Below are 18,067 nucleotides of genomic sequence, written 5' to 3'. Positions count from 1 at the left end.
TTACCGTTTTTTAATACAGTGCACAGTTGAAACTTGATGGCTGGGATGCTACGTTCGTTGGACAACTTTAGTAAGTGCGCGTGATCCGGTCCGAACTAAAATCAGTCTGCAAACTAGACCGGATGATTTTAAAAAGCTTGAAATTTATTAGACCGGGCTTTCTTAAAAAATAAACTAAACCGGATCAATCTGTTTGAGAATGATATGGTCTGGCTTAAACAATTCTAAGTATTTTGTTTATAAGTTTTGTAAAAATATAACAATAAATAGAAAAAAAATTATTATTAACATAAATATAATTGTCCAGCCTAAATTAGTTGGTTAAGTCAGAATTAATTTTTTTTAATTATGGCAAGTCTATTCTAGTCTAAACCGCGTTCTAAAATTTTGAAGCCGGTCCAAAAAATAGATTGGACCGGATTAGGCAAAAACTCTTTTAAACCGGACCGGAGTTTAAAAAACCGTTGATTCGTTTACTAATTTTCAATTTTTTTTTGCACAGCCCTAGTAGACTAGACCCAGTGGACCTAGACTTAGATGGCCCGACTTGCATTTTTCCACGTTTCACGGCCAAAGATTTTTTAGCAGAAGCCTTTCTCCTCGAAGACGTTGGTGTTTTGACTTTGAAGCCTCCGGCCATGGGCTTCGTCGAACTGTGCTCGCTTGGAAATGGGTTAGCTTTATTGGATGTTTAGCTTCGTCATTTTATGGGTTGAGTGTTTGGGTATTGAGTTTACGATTGTGTTTTGTGAGTGTCGAAGAAGAGTAGTGTCAAGGATGAGAAAAGCTTTGTGATGACAAATAAGTGAATAGGAAAAGAACGGTAAGTTCACTTACGTTTTCGGTCTGTTAGTTTTGTGGTTTCGTGAGAAAGAAGAAGCAAAGAGGAAGATGTGCTATTGTGGGTTTGAGATATCTCCATTTCCGAAAGCTAGTTTAGTTTAATTTTTTTTTTAAAATAAGAATTCAAAATAAAGGGTATTATGGTGTTCGCACCTCGATAAGTAATACATATGTTAAATTTACGATGGTGAGTTCAAATTAGTAATATAGATGTCAATATTCCTAGAAGCATACATCAAACAAGTCATACCTTTGATATATTTAGGATCTAAAGTATGAATCTAGATATCTTAAATATTAATCTACTTGTCCGTAACACACAAACAAGCACAACTGTTGATGTCGTTTCTGAGCGTCAACAATCACGAAGAAAACTAAAGTGTGCAAAGTGTTTGATTCGATTTTAATTTAAATGTGGATCACAGAAAGACTTCGTATAAGAAACAAATATTAATTATACGATAATAAATACGACGAAGAAATAATTAGTTTTATTTATAATTCGATCTTGGGTACAATGGTCGAGCTCATTCAAATAAGAACACAAAGGACGAGCTCAGAAAAATGGAAATATAGAGAGAGAATGGTATTCGATGACGCCTAAATTCTCTCTGGAAGAAGGAATTTATATAGTGACGAGATGCAAAATCTTCGGAGATACGTGCATGCTGTAACGTCGCCTTCTCGTTTGAATGAGCTTGGATGAAATCGCCAACCCGCCGATTTTACGTGCGAGATTACTTCGTCCACGTTGACTCCGACTTCGTCGGGATTCGTTATGAAGGTGAGCTGAGCTCTTCGAATCATTAAATATCGATAATTAATTATTTATTTTATTTTCTATTAAATGGGCCCTTTCGATTTTGGGTTAAGCGGCCCAATATCTAATTTTCATTTGGGTCGAACTCTAATCCCACAATCGGCCCCCACTGTATTAATAATCTAAGAATATTAAATATACTTGAAGAATAATAGGGGTTGAGACCGTCCGAATTATGTGGCGGGAATCTAATATTTCGAAATATCAATTTCACACGGTATTTTAAACATGTCGCCTTGCTACAATGCCACGAAATCGAAGTCAAATCGATTTTGACGCGTCAGTTTGCTTTTCCACACCATCAGAGGGATAAAATTTGATTTGATTTTTATGATGAAAATATTTCGGGAAGTGGGTTTTATCTCCCAATAAAAGATTTTGAAGGATCATTTCAAACTTACTTGTTATATTCATTGGACGAAGGAAATTCGGGTAAGTCTCTCTCACTTTCCTATTTTCACCGCTTTACTTTATTGCTTTTATCTCTCTCGGAGATATCTTGAATTCGTTTAAATATATTTTGAGTTCGGTTTGAGTTCTCGGAAGATCTTTTCAGTTTGTCTAGTGTCTTTCACTTCTATTTTGAGCTCGTCTTGGCGTAGTAACCTAGAAACCACGTTGGACTCAGAGCCCAACCCAGGATCTTCGTTTAGGGTCGCAGATCGGAACGACGATCTCCTTTCTCTGGTTACTTCCAATGACCTGGTATCTTTCCATAAGAAGTTTCAGATCCCTCGGGAGATTCACCTTCTGACACCCCCTCAAGGAGCGACGGCGGGTACATTCATTAGAAACTTCTGTTGTGTTTACGACATTTATTTTGAAACGTTTGGCCTCAAATTTTTTATTCCATCTCTTTTTCTAGATTATCTTAGGTTCCTTAAGATCACCATCGTCCAGATGTGCCCAAACTTTGTCCGAATCGTGATTGGACTCATCACCATCTCGACCGAGGTGGGAGTCGACCTTACATTGACAGACTTTGGCCAACTCTCCTCCTTCCCGACATCGAAGAGGACGAAGAAGAAGAAAGTGAGTTTGACCTCGCAACTTTTGTTTCATTATGTGTTCTCTTTTTTGGTGACTTAATGTTCATGATTTTCTATATAGAGGTCGGTGACAACATGAACATCCAAGTCAGTGCTCGCAAGGATAGGAAGAAGATCAAGGTGGCGGCCTCGACTTCGGCGGCAGCTCCATCCAAGACCTCGGTCGATGTGGCCAAGAGGAGGGTATCTGTTAAGGTGGCGCGTGTTGCCGCCAAGGCCCTGATTTCGTTGATCTAGTTGGACTCCAAAACTATTTCCCATGAAAGATACGACCGATGCGGAAGGTGACAAAGCCACTTCGGGAGAAAGGGTTCAGGGAACCGATGACCCTGCGACCGATGCGGGGCACGCTAAAGATAGCGCTGGAGTCCCGGAGGCGTCTAGAAAAAGGATGACGCCAACAGGTTAGATTCTCAAAGAATACGCACCCGAATTGGCTGAGAAAGAAGCCAGGGGGAAGAAGAAGAAGAAGAAGAAGAAGAAGAAGAAGAAGAAGAAGAAGAAGACTTAACCGGCCGGGGAAGAGAAAGAAGAAGATGACAAGCTCGTCAGGAAGAAAAATGGAAAGGCAGTGGACTTCGTTAAAGGCGGTATCTTATCGCGCATTCGAGGTGAATCTCAGCCTGACTCCCTCCCGCGTCGGATGAAAACTCACAAGGAGAATCAGATCGCCTTTCACTTCAACCAGGATCATAAGCTGATTAATGACCTTTACTCCTTAGCTGGCTTGCTTCATCAGCTCGCCATTTCTAAGATGCCTCTGCATAAGGTATTGGGCTTGCTTGAGCCCGCATGGTACAGTCGTATGGCGGGGTACACCATTGGAGTAAGTTTTTCCTTCTTTTTTTTAATACATTTTCGGCTAAGTGATTGCGCTTTTTAGTCTTGAATATTTATTTTTACGTTTTGTCCAGATGTCGATCTAGCTCAACCAGGGCATGGCCATGTACGAAGGTCGCGCCCGAGACTCGGAGGCGAAGTACGAGAGGATCTCCAAGGTGCATGCGAACACCGAATCCTTCCAGGCTGAGCTCGCGGCCATGAAGGAGAAGTTCAAGATTGTCGAAGGCAATCTCGCGACCAAGGATGGGGTCATCAAAAGGATGAGGAAAGAAGGGACCGAGCTCTCCCTCAATAACCAGGTGCTCCAACTTGATCTCGAGGATCGACTTGACAAGATTAATAACTAGACCCGGGTGTACTCCCAGATGGAGAAGGACGAAAAGAGTGGCGGACAAGGCCACAAAGTTTCGGCCGCCGTGGTTGCATATGAGGCTGAGCTGTCGAAGGCAAGGGCCGAGCTTGCTCGGACCAGGAGGTCGTCGAAGGCGGAGAGGGAAAGGTGGTCCTTGTGGCGATGAAGGCAACTTCCTTCAAGTGCCGGAGGCGGATAAAGAAGTGTTTCAGCCTGATCTCAATCAAATCGTCATTTTGAAGACCGAGGACGTGCCTTTCACGTTATATTCAGATTCGTCTCCCAATGACGTTCCCGAGTCCTTAGTCGACCCCAATTTATCGATTGACGAGCACTAAACGATACTCGATCAAACGATGAGCGTGCTCGACGGGATCTCCGAATGAGACGAAGAAGCAATTGCCAAGGACTTGATGTTGAAATTGATCTAGGGTTAAGAAAAGATTTAACGCTTCGAGCAAGCGGCAGAATTTAAAAATTTTCTTTAAAACAAGTAAAACGTTTTTACTAACCTAGACAAAGAGCAAGTACATATGAATTAAAACTATAAACGAGCATTATATGTTTACTAACCTTTGAGAAGCTTGAACGTTGATAAACTTTAGGAAGGTTTAAACGTTCGTCTCCCATCGCAGCACGTCTCTCTTCTTTCCTTGGGAACTCGAGCAACCACGAAAGTTTCTATCACAATAATCACTCGAGAAAGAAAGGAATTAGTGTGTGGGCAGTTTTAAACACAACGACTCAAGAACAAGTCTCAAAGTCGAAGAGCTAAAACACTAGGTCAAATGTGGACCTAGGTGCCAAAACAAAAATGAAAGAAAACTTAGAGAGAGAATGGGAAGGGGCGGCCAAGTCTAGAGAGAAAAGCTCTCAATCTCTAAAACTTTGGAATGAATAAACAATGAGAATGTGGCCTCTATTTATAAGGGATAGATTACCTTCAATAAGGTAGTTTCCTCTTCTATAGAATATGGCATATTCATGAGAAAAATTGCCCTTTTTTCCCTTAGAGTCACGCGGCCATAATGCCTTCTAGAAGGCTTGGATTTGTTTCCTCTTTTGTTCTCTCCTTGCTTGTTGGCCGAATTCTCTCTTTCCTCATGGAGGAAATTTGTTTCCTCTTTTCTATTTTGGCAAGTATTTTTATACATTAATGCACAAAATAATCTCTCATTTTTCTATTGGGTTGGACGGCCATAGTGCATCTAGAAGGAGCTTCTAGATGTTTCTTCATTTGTTCATGACAACATAAGAAAGGCCCATTAAGAATTTTCAAATAAAATTCTATGAAATGAAATTAATCCTCAAGGCCCAATAATCTCTTCATGGCCGAGTGGTTTAAGTTTCATTTGTCATCATATGACAATGTCAAAAAGTTTATTGACATTCATTTTGTCCTATGTCAAAAAAGACAAAAATACCCTTTTGATAATTTTCGTAAAACTTGTCTCGTTCTTGTTTTGACTTAGCTTCTAGTTTAACTATTCCTACTCGATATGATTTGTGACAGTGACCTCATGGATCCAAATGAACAAAGCTTGAGCTAAAATACTTGGACTCAAAAGTTCACAAACCTTTTCCAAGTTTAGCTTAATGTAAACTGACTCCACTAAAGAGTTGACACTGAGAATCTCTCGGTTCAAATGAATTTATTTTCTACTCAAGAATTCAACTAAATTATGATGAGTGGATCTAGTGAATATTATCTATGTTTACCCTTCATGAATATCATCAGCTAGTCGGGATTTACAAAATTACCATTTTACCCTTCTAGCTGTTATTTCCTCAACTCATTTTTCGCTTGTGAATAAGTTAGAAACAATGTATTGACGATGAGCTAACAATTCACATTGTTTCATCCAAATGAGTCATCACTCAATTTGGACACTGACCAGTTCATTTATTCACATTCCAAGGAACAAAGCATGAGGTGATATACATTGCATTTCAGCAATCTTGTACATGAATTCCATACCTATGAGATCTTCATAAAGTTACTCATGACATCTTCACAACTTAGTACTTCACCAATAGGTCTTGTTCAGTATCACATAATGAATCCGAACTCTGACTTAATCAAACGAGAATACATAAGCTATGAAATGACATGCCTCATTTCAGGATTGAGGTAAGCATGATGCAATTCATACGTAGTGACTTCGAGACTTAAGAGGTTAAATGGTTTGTTCTTATCTTGTCTTTAGAAGTGCACTGGTCAATTCAGTACCTTCGGAAGATACCTTGAAGAACTATAGAGTCTCCAACTCTCAATGTCCTATAACCAGACATCATGTATTCTCCTAACAATCGTACTTAGATCAATAGTCCTTTGATCCTTAGATTGCGAATATATTGTTTTAAGCAAACCATGAAGAGTTTGTTCATGCAAATCTACATTTGTCTCTTCATATGTTGTTAGGTTTGTTTATAGACTAAAGACTGAGGTTTTATCATAAAGCTTCAGACAAGGAATAATGAATGAACGTGTCAACTTTTTATTAATAAATAAGCAATTACAAGAAAGAGTCTTCGTGAGACTTTATTACATCAAATGTATAAAAGTAAAGACTACAACTCTTCTTGTGGGCACCATTGACAACAGTTGACGCCGCCACCAGCATCGCAGCTGGTCAGAAGAAATGAAGAAGAAAGAAGTGTTAAGTGATTTTTGTAAGCAAGTAATTATAATTCTTTTCAGTAATTTATTCAGACTCTTAATATATTTTTCATCTTCGGGACCGTTTGTTTTCGGCATTTATTTTCAGTATTTTGAAACAATTCTCAAGGGCAGCCTTGTTGTTATTTTTTGTAGGACCATCTATGCATGTCTTATTTATATCTGCTTTGATATTTATAATGTTTCTATGCTTTTGAATGGATGTTTACTTTTGGTTTTATTTTTTTTCTTGGTTTAAGGAATGATCCGAAAACTATTCTTATTTAAAAGAAAGCCAAAGTGTATTCAGCGACACAAAAACATATGAGAATTCGATATTTAGCTAAAAAATATGTTGTCTTTTCCTTGAATGAGACTTTGCAAGCATTTTAGGGAATTTTTTATAATGGCCTTTTTGGTTCGTCCCCAAATTGTCGAGCTAAAGATCGTAGTCGAGGTGATTTGGATGTCCATCTCGATGTGATCCAGATTGTAGATCAATTTACCCCTTATGCCTCATGAAAATGGGAGATGATCGAATTTTAGATGAGCTAGGAGTTCAATTTTCCTACCAGTCATCATTTGATATTTGCAAACTGTATCAGTCCGAGGAACGGTTCTCGGCTGTTTGACAGGATGCAAGCTTCTAAGCCCTTAATGGCCTAGAATTCGACTTTGGCGCCATGAAAAGGTATTTTTTTAGATGAGGGGTTGTGCCTGAGGATTTAGGCTACCTACGTACCCTTGTGCAGATATCAAGGTAGTTGTAGTTCGATTCATACTGTTTTCAGCAGTAGTATTTTTTTAGGTTGATTATGTTCCACAATCTCAAGAGGGCGTCCCACTAAGCGTCTCGAGCTCGTAAACTTCGGGGTGGGCGACCTTGGTAACCCGATAATGTCCTTCTCAGTTCACACTGAATTTTCCAATGTTAGCCTCAGCGGTGTTTTGAGAGACTTTTCGAAGGACTAAGTCCCCGATATCAAACTTTCGCAAATTCACATTTTTGTTGTAACATTTTTTGACTGACTATCTATATTACGACAGCCTGATCAGTGCTTGTTCTCTTTTTTCTTCTACGAAGTCAAGGGAATCTCAAAGCGACTGATCATTCTCACTTTCATTTTTCGTGAGCGCGCGTCGTCTTTAGAGACTGTACGCTGTATTCGATTAGGATTATGGACTTGACGCCATGTACTAAAAAGAAGGGGTTTCGCCAGTTGATCGTCATGGGCTTGAGCGATATGCCCAAAGTACTTTGGGTAGTTCCTCTGTCCAACGTTCTTTCTTGGATGTAAGGCTTTTGCTTGAACGAGCTGACGATGGTCTTGTTTGCGGCTTCGGCATGTCCATTTCCTTGATGGTATCTTGGGGTTGACTTCCATAGTTCGATGTTTTTTGATAAAAGACTGCACGTCGTAGTCTTTTACCCAGACGTAGGCGCCCGTTTCGACCCACTTCGAGAAATAGTCGGTCAGGACTAAAAGGAAACGCAGTCCGCTCGGGGCGGTAGGCATTGGACCCACGATATTTATGGACCATTTCATAAAGGGGTAGGGGGCCGTGATCGATGACTGCTCTTTGGCGGGTTGTCTGATGTTGGGAACGTGTCGTTGGCACTGATCGCAATGTCTCGAGTGTTTTTCGGGCAAGCATTTTGGGCCCAAAGTATCCTTGTCTTTTTATTTTGATGGCGAGAGATCTCGACCTCTTGCCTGAATTCCGCATTCTCCCTCATGAACGTCGGCGAATATATGCTGAGATTCAGCCACTCCGACACATGTGACGTATGGGCTCGAAAAACTTCAATTGAAGATGATATCGTCGATGATGCAGAATCTCGCACTTTTTTGTTTGAGTTTGCCTCGTGATTGTTTATCGGGTGGGGTTGTATCGATGGTTGTGAAATTGAAGATTTCCTCTCTCCAAAACCATTTTTCTATAGTCTATATTGCGTTAACAGTAATGGCTATGGAATGCTATTTTATTGTTTCCACTAGTATGATTCTTTTGAGGTTGGGATCCGAAGTGGATGCTAGAGCGGCGAGGGCATCCGCAGAGGTATTTTCGCCACTAGGAATTCGAGTGCGTTCAAACTTGTCGAACTGAATTTATAAGTTTTTGACGACCTTGAGGTAGGCTTCTAGTTCTGATCTTGGCAATAATCGTATCACAACAGTCTTTGTCTTATATATCTAATTTATTGTTTATTTTTAAGAGTAAAGTTGTTGTAGCTTATGGATTGACCAATTGAACTATTCATGTTTTAAGAATTTAAGCTCTTTTTCTAGACAATTTACTTTTTTTCTTTTTTTATTTTTTCTGTAGACTAATGATTTTGGTAATGAGTACAAACATTCAAAAAATTATTATTTCATTCCCTTATATAACCGATCTTTGGTTATGCATATTTGTTGATGAATCTAAAAGGACAGAAAATTTTGGAATTTTGAAGTGATATCAATAGTCAACACTTTATTTTAAGGGTTTGTTTGGTAGGAAGGAGAGAAAAATGTGCATGGATTAAATAAGAGGGAAGAGAAATGAAAGGAAAGTGATGGATTATAATTTTTTAACAAGTTGTTTGGTATAGGGTGATGAAAGATTAGAATCCACCTTTTTGTTTGGTATAGTAGAGAGAAATGATTGGTGTTTTATATATTAAAATTACTAAATTGTCATTATATTTGTATAATAATTAGAATATTAAATGTTATATTTGAAATTTTCTTTCATCTTTTGTTTTCGTCTTTCACAATCCTTCTAATTTAGAAGGGATTGTTTTGTGTGGGTCTCACGGAAAGGAATCCATCCTAATCCTTTCAATTTATTTTCTTTCCTCTCTACCAAACAAGATAATGGATTTATTTCTAAAGAAAAATCTCTCCATGTCAATCCATCATTCTATTTTTCCCTAAGTGGGGACATGGTAGTAGACATTTTAGCTCCAGATATTTATATTTTGTTAGTCCAATTCCGCCAAATTTAAATTGTTCGATTTATGGTTCTTCATAACAAGTCTGTTAAAATTTCTACGTGGAACACTTATCAGTCTACTTTGAAAACTTGTCTAAAATAATCTCCCGTCCTATGGTCTTTATCGGCCCGATCAAGTTGACCATTCGGAATCCATCTAAATTTAAATATCTAATTAATTATCACGTTCAATAGACCTGTTAATGAATCATTTCAAACAGCTTAGAGCTGTTATTAAATATATTAGCTACGCTACGCTTTAAATTAGCGGTTAGGATACTAAGCAATAGCTCTAGGCCTTTTAATTCGAGAGGCGTATTTTTTGTGGAGGGACGGAGGAAGCTAGTGCCTTCAGGCCCTGTAAAAAAAATTATATTTTTTTTTCCTTTTTTAATTATTTTTATTTTACTTTAAAAATTTACAAATTACCCCCTTCTGAAAATTTTCTTACACATTAAAAGGCCACATGTAAGTTGTAACGTTACGAATGGAAATACAAGTTACGGAAGAAAATTTTGGAAAGTAAATTTATGTAAATACGTTTTGTTTATTATATATTCGGTCAAGTACATACGTCAGCTCCAACTTGGGTATGTGACGATTAATAAACAATTTTAAGTTCAAATTTTTTAAAAATAATCAAGACTTTATATTTTTAAGCAAAGACAAAAACCACATACATCACCCTTGACGGTAAGGGGATCCAAATTCAACACTCTTCGGTTGGGATGATGCGCCTTATTGCTAATTTAGATTGAAAAATATTTCTTACATTATAAGTGAATTTCAGGTAAACTTTTTTAACTGACGACATTAAGCATAATAATCAGCACAAGTAAATAAACTCAAAAACTTAAAACCGAAAAAAACACCAAAAACACAAAATGTCATTTTGAGGGTCAAAAAATCCGAACTTGGCTAAAATCCCTCGATCACTCCTTTTAGTTATGTCATTATGGCGATCCCAAGTTTTCAGAAATTGTAATCCTTTTTCAATGCGCCACAAACCCTACACATGGTAGTTGTTGCGAAATAATTTGCGCACGCAAGCGTACGTGTGTCGCTCAAGTTATATAGAATGTAAATTCAAGTATCGTACCCATAGAGACTAGAAAAAGGCGATTTCTTAAAACTTGATGCGAATTAACTCTAAGTAATTGAGAAGAACTAAAGTAAACAAAATTAAAATAGAGAATTAAATACGAGATATGCAAGGATGAGAAGGTAGGGGTCACGACTTCACCGGAGCTAACAAGGTCAGGGGGTTTCGGTTCGAACAACATATCTACTTCTATAAACGCTAATCTTACTCTATCAAAATTATTTACAAGCCTCTCTCGCGTGATCTAGCAAACCTATGCAATTGACATATTATTATCCTATCGGTTTCTAATCTTATTAAAACAATCACACGCAATAAATCAAGAGTTCAAACGATAACATAAATTGCCTGGATTTTCTAACTTATGATCAACTATGAAGCCATGAATAAAAGCACGATTATCGATTCTCTCTCGAGTAATAAACAATCCTAGACAATAGTTCTAATGGTGATCAAGCACTAGAAAGCATTAAGCATGATTCATGACAATCATTTTAATAGATGTAGCAAACAAGCATAATCTAACCTAACGAATTCCCTTTCCATTTTCAACCGTAGCTACATCGTAATCCCATAAGAATCTAGCTGCTAATGAAATCCATAATAATCAAAACGCTAAGCAAAATAATTAAAAGCAACAAGATGAGCATAGGAAGCAAAAAGAAATTCATATTGAAATTAAACGATGCTCAACAAGATTTAAAAGATAACAATAAAATAAAGGGTTATTTAGTTATATAGCCACACGGTTATAGTGAATTTGGATATAGCCCACCATTGGTTAATTTCTTATAAATAGCCAAGTTAACTTATTAACAGATTAGTAAAAGACTTATTTAACCCAGTCAAACATATAAAAAAAAAGGTAGTTAATAGGCTGCCACGTATGCAAATTGGCTATTTACAAAATATTTACTAAAGGTTGGCTAATTTACAATTCATATAGTTTAGGTGGCTTACGTGGCCAATTTTTAGTAAAATAAAAGTAAAGGAAGAAGGAGAAAAAAATGGTGAGTTCAAGTGATTCGCCGGAGTTGTCGATTCCAACAAATAATGCTCTCTCTCTCAGCAAAGCTCTCAAAAACAACCTAAAAGCAATAAAGAAATTGAAAATAAAAGAAAAGGTGTGTTTCTAGGTTACATGAGCGGTTTATGTAGGAACATGGTGATTTTCGGAGCTCAAATCAAATGGGCTTTCGGTTGAGTTGATTCGGCCCAAAATCTTCAAAAACGGAAAGTAGATACATCAAAATCGAAGATACGCGCGCCGCGAGATTTCTTCTGGAGGAGGTCGCGGTGCGAGAAATGCAGGTCGCGGCATGAGGAAGTCTACTGGAGAAGTTCCGCCAAAAGCCGAAAGAAGGTCGCGGCGCGAGGATTTTTTGTCTCGACGCGAGGAACTCCAGAGTTCGTCTTTTAAGTCTTCTTTGCTTCATTTTGACTCGTTTTTCATCATAAAAGCTTATGTTTGTTATCAAATAGGCGTCGTCTCTCAAATCACACCATTTTCCTGAAATATGTTGCAAAAACTCGCGATAACCATTAAAAACACAAAACCTAATAATAAACTCACCCAAAGAAGCTATACTAAAAACGACTAATGATCACAAAATTTAGCAAACGTTTCGAGTGTATGTTATGTGCCTAAACCTATCAACAATATCCGCAAACGAGTCAATTCATTAATTAAACCAAAAAAAACTTAGAGTGACTAGATGGTCTTTATGCAAAAAAAAAAAAAAAAAAAAAAAAAAAAAAAAAAAAACCTCTCCCAATTGATGTCCTTGTGTGTGGAATTTTTTGTCTTGAAAAGATCGCGGTCAAATAAAAAATTTCGTTCATACTCTCTAATGTCAAATGCTCAAGTAAAATGGGAATTATGAATCAAACACCATAATGATTTTCGCCGCTCACTCTCCATTAATGCCAAATACATACCGAAGAAATCAATAGGGCTTTGTCGGCTTGTAATGTTAGGCTAGGGTCAACGGCAAGATAAGGAAGAAAATTGGCTTAAACGTTAACCTTCGCGACTCCAATCTCACCAAAGACTTTCACTCTCTCAATGTTTTCATTCACTTCTCTCCTCCCACGTTTTTGGCATAATTTTTTGGCTTTTCGAGAATGTTTCCTATCTTTAGTCGTGTTCGAACCCGAAACCCCCCAAACTTCAACTCAACTCGGGTTTGTTTCTAACGAACTAGCCTCTAAAAAACTCAACACCATGCCAAACAAGAAAAACAAAAATAAATATTTTCTTTTTTTTTTCTTTTTTTTTTAATTTACATAAGACCATATCAATAAACGAAAGATAAGAATCACCGGCGTAGTGTAAACATAAAAAACATAGAGACTAGTTGTTTTATAATGCACAAAACCCAAAATAAAACTTCACTCAAAGTCGTACAAGAGTCGCTAAGTTAACGTGGTTCTTTGTCGGATTTCAAAAATTATCGGCCTGGCACTTTCTGACTAAGTAACGAACAGGATTAGTGTTTGGCTTTTTCTGAAGGGGTGCTTAAATGGGATGTTATTAGATGGTTTTTTGGCTTGAAGTGGCTAACAAAATGAAGGCCGAAATCACTTCCTTCGATTCGTATCAGGTCATTTCGCCTCGAAGAGGGCTAGAGCGGTTCTTAGTGTTCGTGAGCTAAAAGTCATTTAAAAACATGATCGAACCTCTAAGGACTACACAAACCACGGGACGGCTTGTGTGCATATAGGAGGACCACTACTAGGACTGTGTCACACAAACCACATTCAAATCACAATAAAGCACATGTTTCGGTTTCAAAATTGACTCAAATTTTGAAAAATACTAGCACCTTATGGTATCATTGGGACACAATTGACAAAAACACTCTAAACATCCTTCTAACATATGATCATCAACCAAAATTAAGAAGAAAAAAAATGAACACAATATATATACAAGTGAACCCCCGCAAAGATCATTACCCCCCAAACTTAGAATCTACTTTGCCCTCAATGTAGAACGAGAAAAACGTGGAAGAGTACTTATCTTGCGAGGGTGGTCGAACTCCCTTACTCGTTGCCGTCATCCTCGGGTGGCAGAGGTGGGTGGTTATTTGGGTACCACGGCAAGATTTGAGCGTACGGCTTCATGAGCTCCGGTGGGTACACCGGGTACATCGGCATGTCGGGGAAGGGGCCGGTGGACGCGTTGGGCGGTGGTGTGTATGCTTGGTAGGCCGTCCAAACGTTGTAGACATTGCGGTGAAATTTGGTTTGTTGGACTTGGCGTTGGTCAAAGGCATTGAGGAAACCGCCGACCGCGTTATGTCTTTCGCCGATGGAGTAGTCATCATGTCGGAGACATTGGTAGTCGTGTTGAAGGCCTTTATAATTGCAGTCGAGGCTTTGGTAATCATAGCGGAGGCCCATGTAATTTGAGCGAGGCGCGTCATCGTGGTTAGCATGTCCTCGTACGATTAGTCGTTGGTGCGTGAAGGCTTGCCTCGACCCCTTCGACCTTGTGATGGTGTGGCCTCTTCGCTCTCGTTGTCGCTATCCTCCGCGGCTTCATTGTACTTCGAGTCCTCCTCATCCTCTTCATCTTCAAACGCCATGATGTTTGGATCCTCCGGATTCAAGAAACGGTCGGGTATGCTGATGAAGCCGCATCCATCCGGGTGAGCGTCTCTGTGCGGCCATTATGCAAGGCCAACGATGTAATCGGCCGTGAGTGGATTGCCGAGTGGCCAACGTGGTTTAGAGGAAGAGATGCGGAGGCCCACCTTGATGTACATGGCGGTGATGAGCCCACCGTGGCCTAGGAGAACACTTGTCGATCGGCTCGCGCAAAAGACCACTTGGTCGTGGATTATTTTTTCCACGTTGAACGGCCAGCCATGAGTGATGCAATCTAGGAATGCTAGACGCTCATGGTTGACTTGATGCGGTCGGAATTTCGGGGAGGTGTTGATGCAGATAAAATACTTCAACGCCTTTGCGAATCGGTTTAGCCCCTTCATGCCGAGGTAGTCCAGTTCTGAGGCTCGGTTTCCCTTATTTATTATGTATGTCGCACCTAGGTGGGTGAGAGTGCGAAGCCACTCGTCGTAAGTGGGGTTTGTGAGCCTCGGGAAAAGCTCGTCTTCTTGAGGCACTCGCACTTTGAGAAACTTGTTTATGGCCACCGGCGAGATGTTCACCAAGACGCCTCGAACCTTCACTATGTGCCCGGACGTCACCGAGAGGTTGGCATAAAGTTCTCGAATGACTTATATTGCCTCTTGTTCTTTAATATCCACCAGCGCTTCCCACTTCCGGCTTTTGATGTGCCAGAGCATGTTGCCGCATCACTCATTGAATTGGAGCTTACGCTCGGCCCCTTGTTTGCGATCAAGTCCCACACTCTCTCGGCGCCTTCGTTGATGTCGGTCGAACGTGGGAGAGCAGGAAAGACTTCTCGGGCATGCTTTGATGGTTGTCGGGATGATGAAGCACGTGACGCCATCTATTAAAGCCACAAATGAAGCACAAAACAACACACACAACCCGCATTAACAATTATTATCTTAATCCTTCTCTTAAATTCTGATTTAAACCAATCTATCTCTCTCGGGTATTTTATCGAACACGTAGTTGGTGTGCAAATTTTTAAAGAAATCATGAATCTAAGCACAAAATCCTACACCAATTCAGCCCATTGTGTTATCCATCTCCTAAACACACAAATTTATCCACGTTGAACTCCAAAAATTCAACAAATTCGAGTATAGAAGTATTACCTCGAGTGTCTTGAATAAAGGATGGAGAACACACAAAATACTTCAAAAAGGGAAAGATTCTTACACACAATCAATATTAGAACAAGTTAAGAATGATTTGGGTGAAGAAAAATAGTTGATTTAGTCAAAAATTCGTAGAAATCGAGAGAGGAGAACTTGGGGTTGGAGAGAATTCGGAAATATGTGAAGGAATATGAAAAAATTCGCTCAAGTGTGTTTTAAAAGCCTCAAAATCGGGTCTGACCCGGAACCTCGTGGCGCACAAGTTACCACGCGCGTCCCGTGATTTAATTTTTTTTAACAGTGCGCGCCGCGACGATGAAAAGTTGAGATGTAATTTTTACATCGCGGTGATTTGCGCACTGCGTACTATTCAATTTTTTTATTTAATTATTTAAAACTTCTCACAAAATAAAAAAAAGGACGAAAACACATAAAAATAAACTAAAAAATAAAAATTGCAACGAAAAAAATTTTGTGCTTTGCCTCCCACGCATTGCTTTAGTTAATGTCAAGGCTTGACGGGGTACTGATTTTCATGGAATTGCGGCGACGAGAGTGACCGCCTTTTTGCTCTCGAACACGCCTCCGAAATAGGGTTTTATCCATTGCCCAGTGACCTTGAATTGCTTGTCTCTTTGGTTCTTCAGTTCCACCCAGCCATGAGGATAAACTTGGACGATCTCGAATGGTTCGGACCACCTCGACTTCAACTTTCCGGGGAAGAGTTTCAGTTGCGAGTTGTAGAGGAGAACTCATTGGTCCGGAATGATTTCTTTCCGAATTATGTGCTTGTCGTGCCAAGCTTTCGTCTTCTCCTTGTAGATTTTGGCATTCTCGTAGGCTTCGTTTCTGAGCTCGTCGAGGGCGTTGAGTTGGAGAAGTTGTTGCCCAAAAGCCTTGTAGTCGAAATTGAGCTTCTTCATAGCCCATAATGCCTTGTGTTCGAGCTCGACCGGCAAGTGACATGTTTTCCCATAGACAAAGTGGTAGGGAGACATACCAATGTGCATTTTGAACGTGATGCGATAAGCCCAAAGTGCGTCGTCAGGCTCGCTCGCGCAATCCCTCAACGAGGCTCTCACCATTCTTCTCCAAGATTTGTTTCATTTCTCGGTTGGAGACCTCCGCTTGACCATTAGCTTGAGGATGATAGGCCAAAGCTTTCCGGTGAGTGATGCTATATTTGGCGAGGAGGGCGCCGAATCGCCTGTTACAGAAGTGGAAGCCTTCATCGCTAATAATGGCTCGGGGAGTGTCGTACCTCGTAAAGATACTCTTTAAGAACTTGAGAACCACATTTTTCGTCATTTTTGGTGTAGCTTTGGCCTCGACCCACCTTGATACATAAGCCACAACGAGGAGGATGTACTTGTCTTGTAGGAAGACAAGAACGGGCCCATGAAATCGATCCCCCAAACATCAAACGGCTAGATCTCGAGGATGTTGGTGAGAGGCATCTCAATGCGATTGGAGATGTTTCCGGTTCGTTGGCACCGATCGCACAAGAGGATGAATGTGCAGCAATCTTTGAAGATCGTCGGCCAATAGAAGCGGCATTGGAGGATTTTTGCCGCCGTTCGATTTGGGCCAAAGTGACCGCCGTATTCTAGGTCATGACAATGTCAGATGACAGAGTTCATCTCATCTCCGGGCACGCACCGCCACACGATCAAGTCCGTGCAGAATCGTTAGTAAAATCGAATGAGTTCAAGAGACATATCTCGAGTGGGTTCTCGGATCGGTTAGAGAAGTCGGAGATGATGGAGTTGCACATGTCAATCCGGAACACGTCATCGTTAGCTCTTGGGTACTTCATGGTGTTGAAGACGTTGAAGATGATCTCATCATCTTGTACCCTTAGCTTTAGCTTTCCCTTTTGGACATCTATGACAGCTCCTCCAGTCACAAGGAATGATCGGAATGTCTCGGTCCTCCTCCATATCAAGCACCACGAAGTCGGCAGGGAAGATGAATTTGTCGACTTTAACGAGGAGATCCTCTATCACCCCTCGTGGATACTTGATGGATCGGTCCGCCATTTGAAGCATGATCCTCGTTGGCTTCACCTCTCCGATGTCGAGTTTTTGGAAGATGGAGTATGGCATTGAATGATGGTACTACACTCTTCGATGAGGGTGATTATACTACAATCCTCGATCTTTCGCTTGTTGGAGAGAATGTCCTTCAGGAATTTTTCATTTGCTCAAGGGCGTTGGCGAACGGGACGTTGATCCGGAGTTGCTTGAACACATCAAGGAATTTTCCGAACTACCTATCGAGTTTCTCATCCTTGAGTTGTTGAGGAAACGGCAGCTTCGGAGGCACGATCGGGGGCGGACGTGGAGATGGTGCGATCGATGTTGATGGTTTGTCCTCGTCCACCTTATCTTTCTTCTTGTCCATGTTGGCAATCACGTTTTCGCTTCGGAGGGTGATGGCGTTGACTTGTGACCTTGGATTGACGTTGGTGTTGCTCGGGAGAGTGCCTTGGGGCTGAGTTTGCAAGGCGGTGGAGAGCTGCTCCATTTACATCTCGAGATTTCGGATTTCAGCCGATTGACTCTGTAGCGTGGTCCGAGTCTGTGTCATGTACGCATTGGTGGAGGTCATGAATGCATTGGTCGATGTGGCCATTTGCACAACGAGGTCCTCAAGATTAGACTTCT

At 40.2% G+C, this 18,067-nt stretch overlaps 1 protein-coding gene across 1 annotated transcript; it reads right to left on the bottom strand.

Moving 5' to 3' along the window:
- Nucleotides 1–16,153: 16,153 nt before the first annotated feature.
- LOC149397801 (uncharacterized) lies at nucleotides 16,154–16,486 on the bottom strand. The gene has a single exon (XM_089614361.1). The coding sequence runs from the start codon at nucleotides 16,484–16,486 to the stop codon at nucleotides 16,154–16,156; it is 333 nt and encodes a 110-aa protein (XP_089470487.1).
- Between the last annotated feature and the right edge of the window lie 1,581 nt (nucleotides 16,487–18,067).

Source organism: Urtica dioica, chromosome 5, assembly GCF_054948205.1.
Source record: "Urtica dioica subsp. dioica isolate 48M chromosome 5, U.dioica_male_clone48M_v1_H2, whole genome shotgun sequence".
Lineage (NCBI taxonomy): Eukaryota > Viridiplantae > Streptophyta > Magnoliopsida > Rosales > Urticaceae > Urtica > Urtica dioica.
Note: the sequence above shows the minus strand (reverse complement) of the source record. Positions and strands in the feature narration are given on the sequence as shown.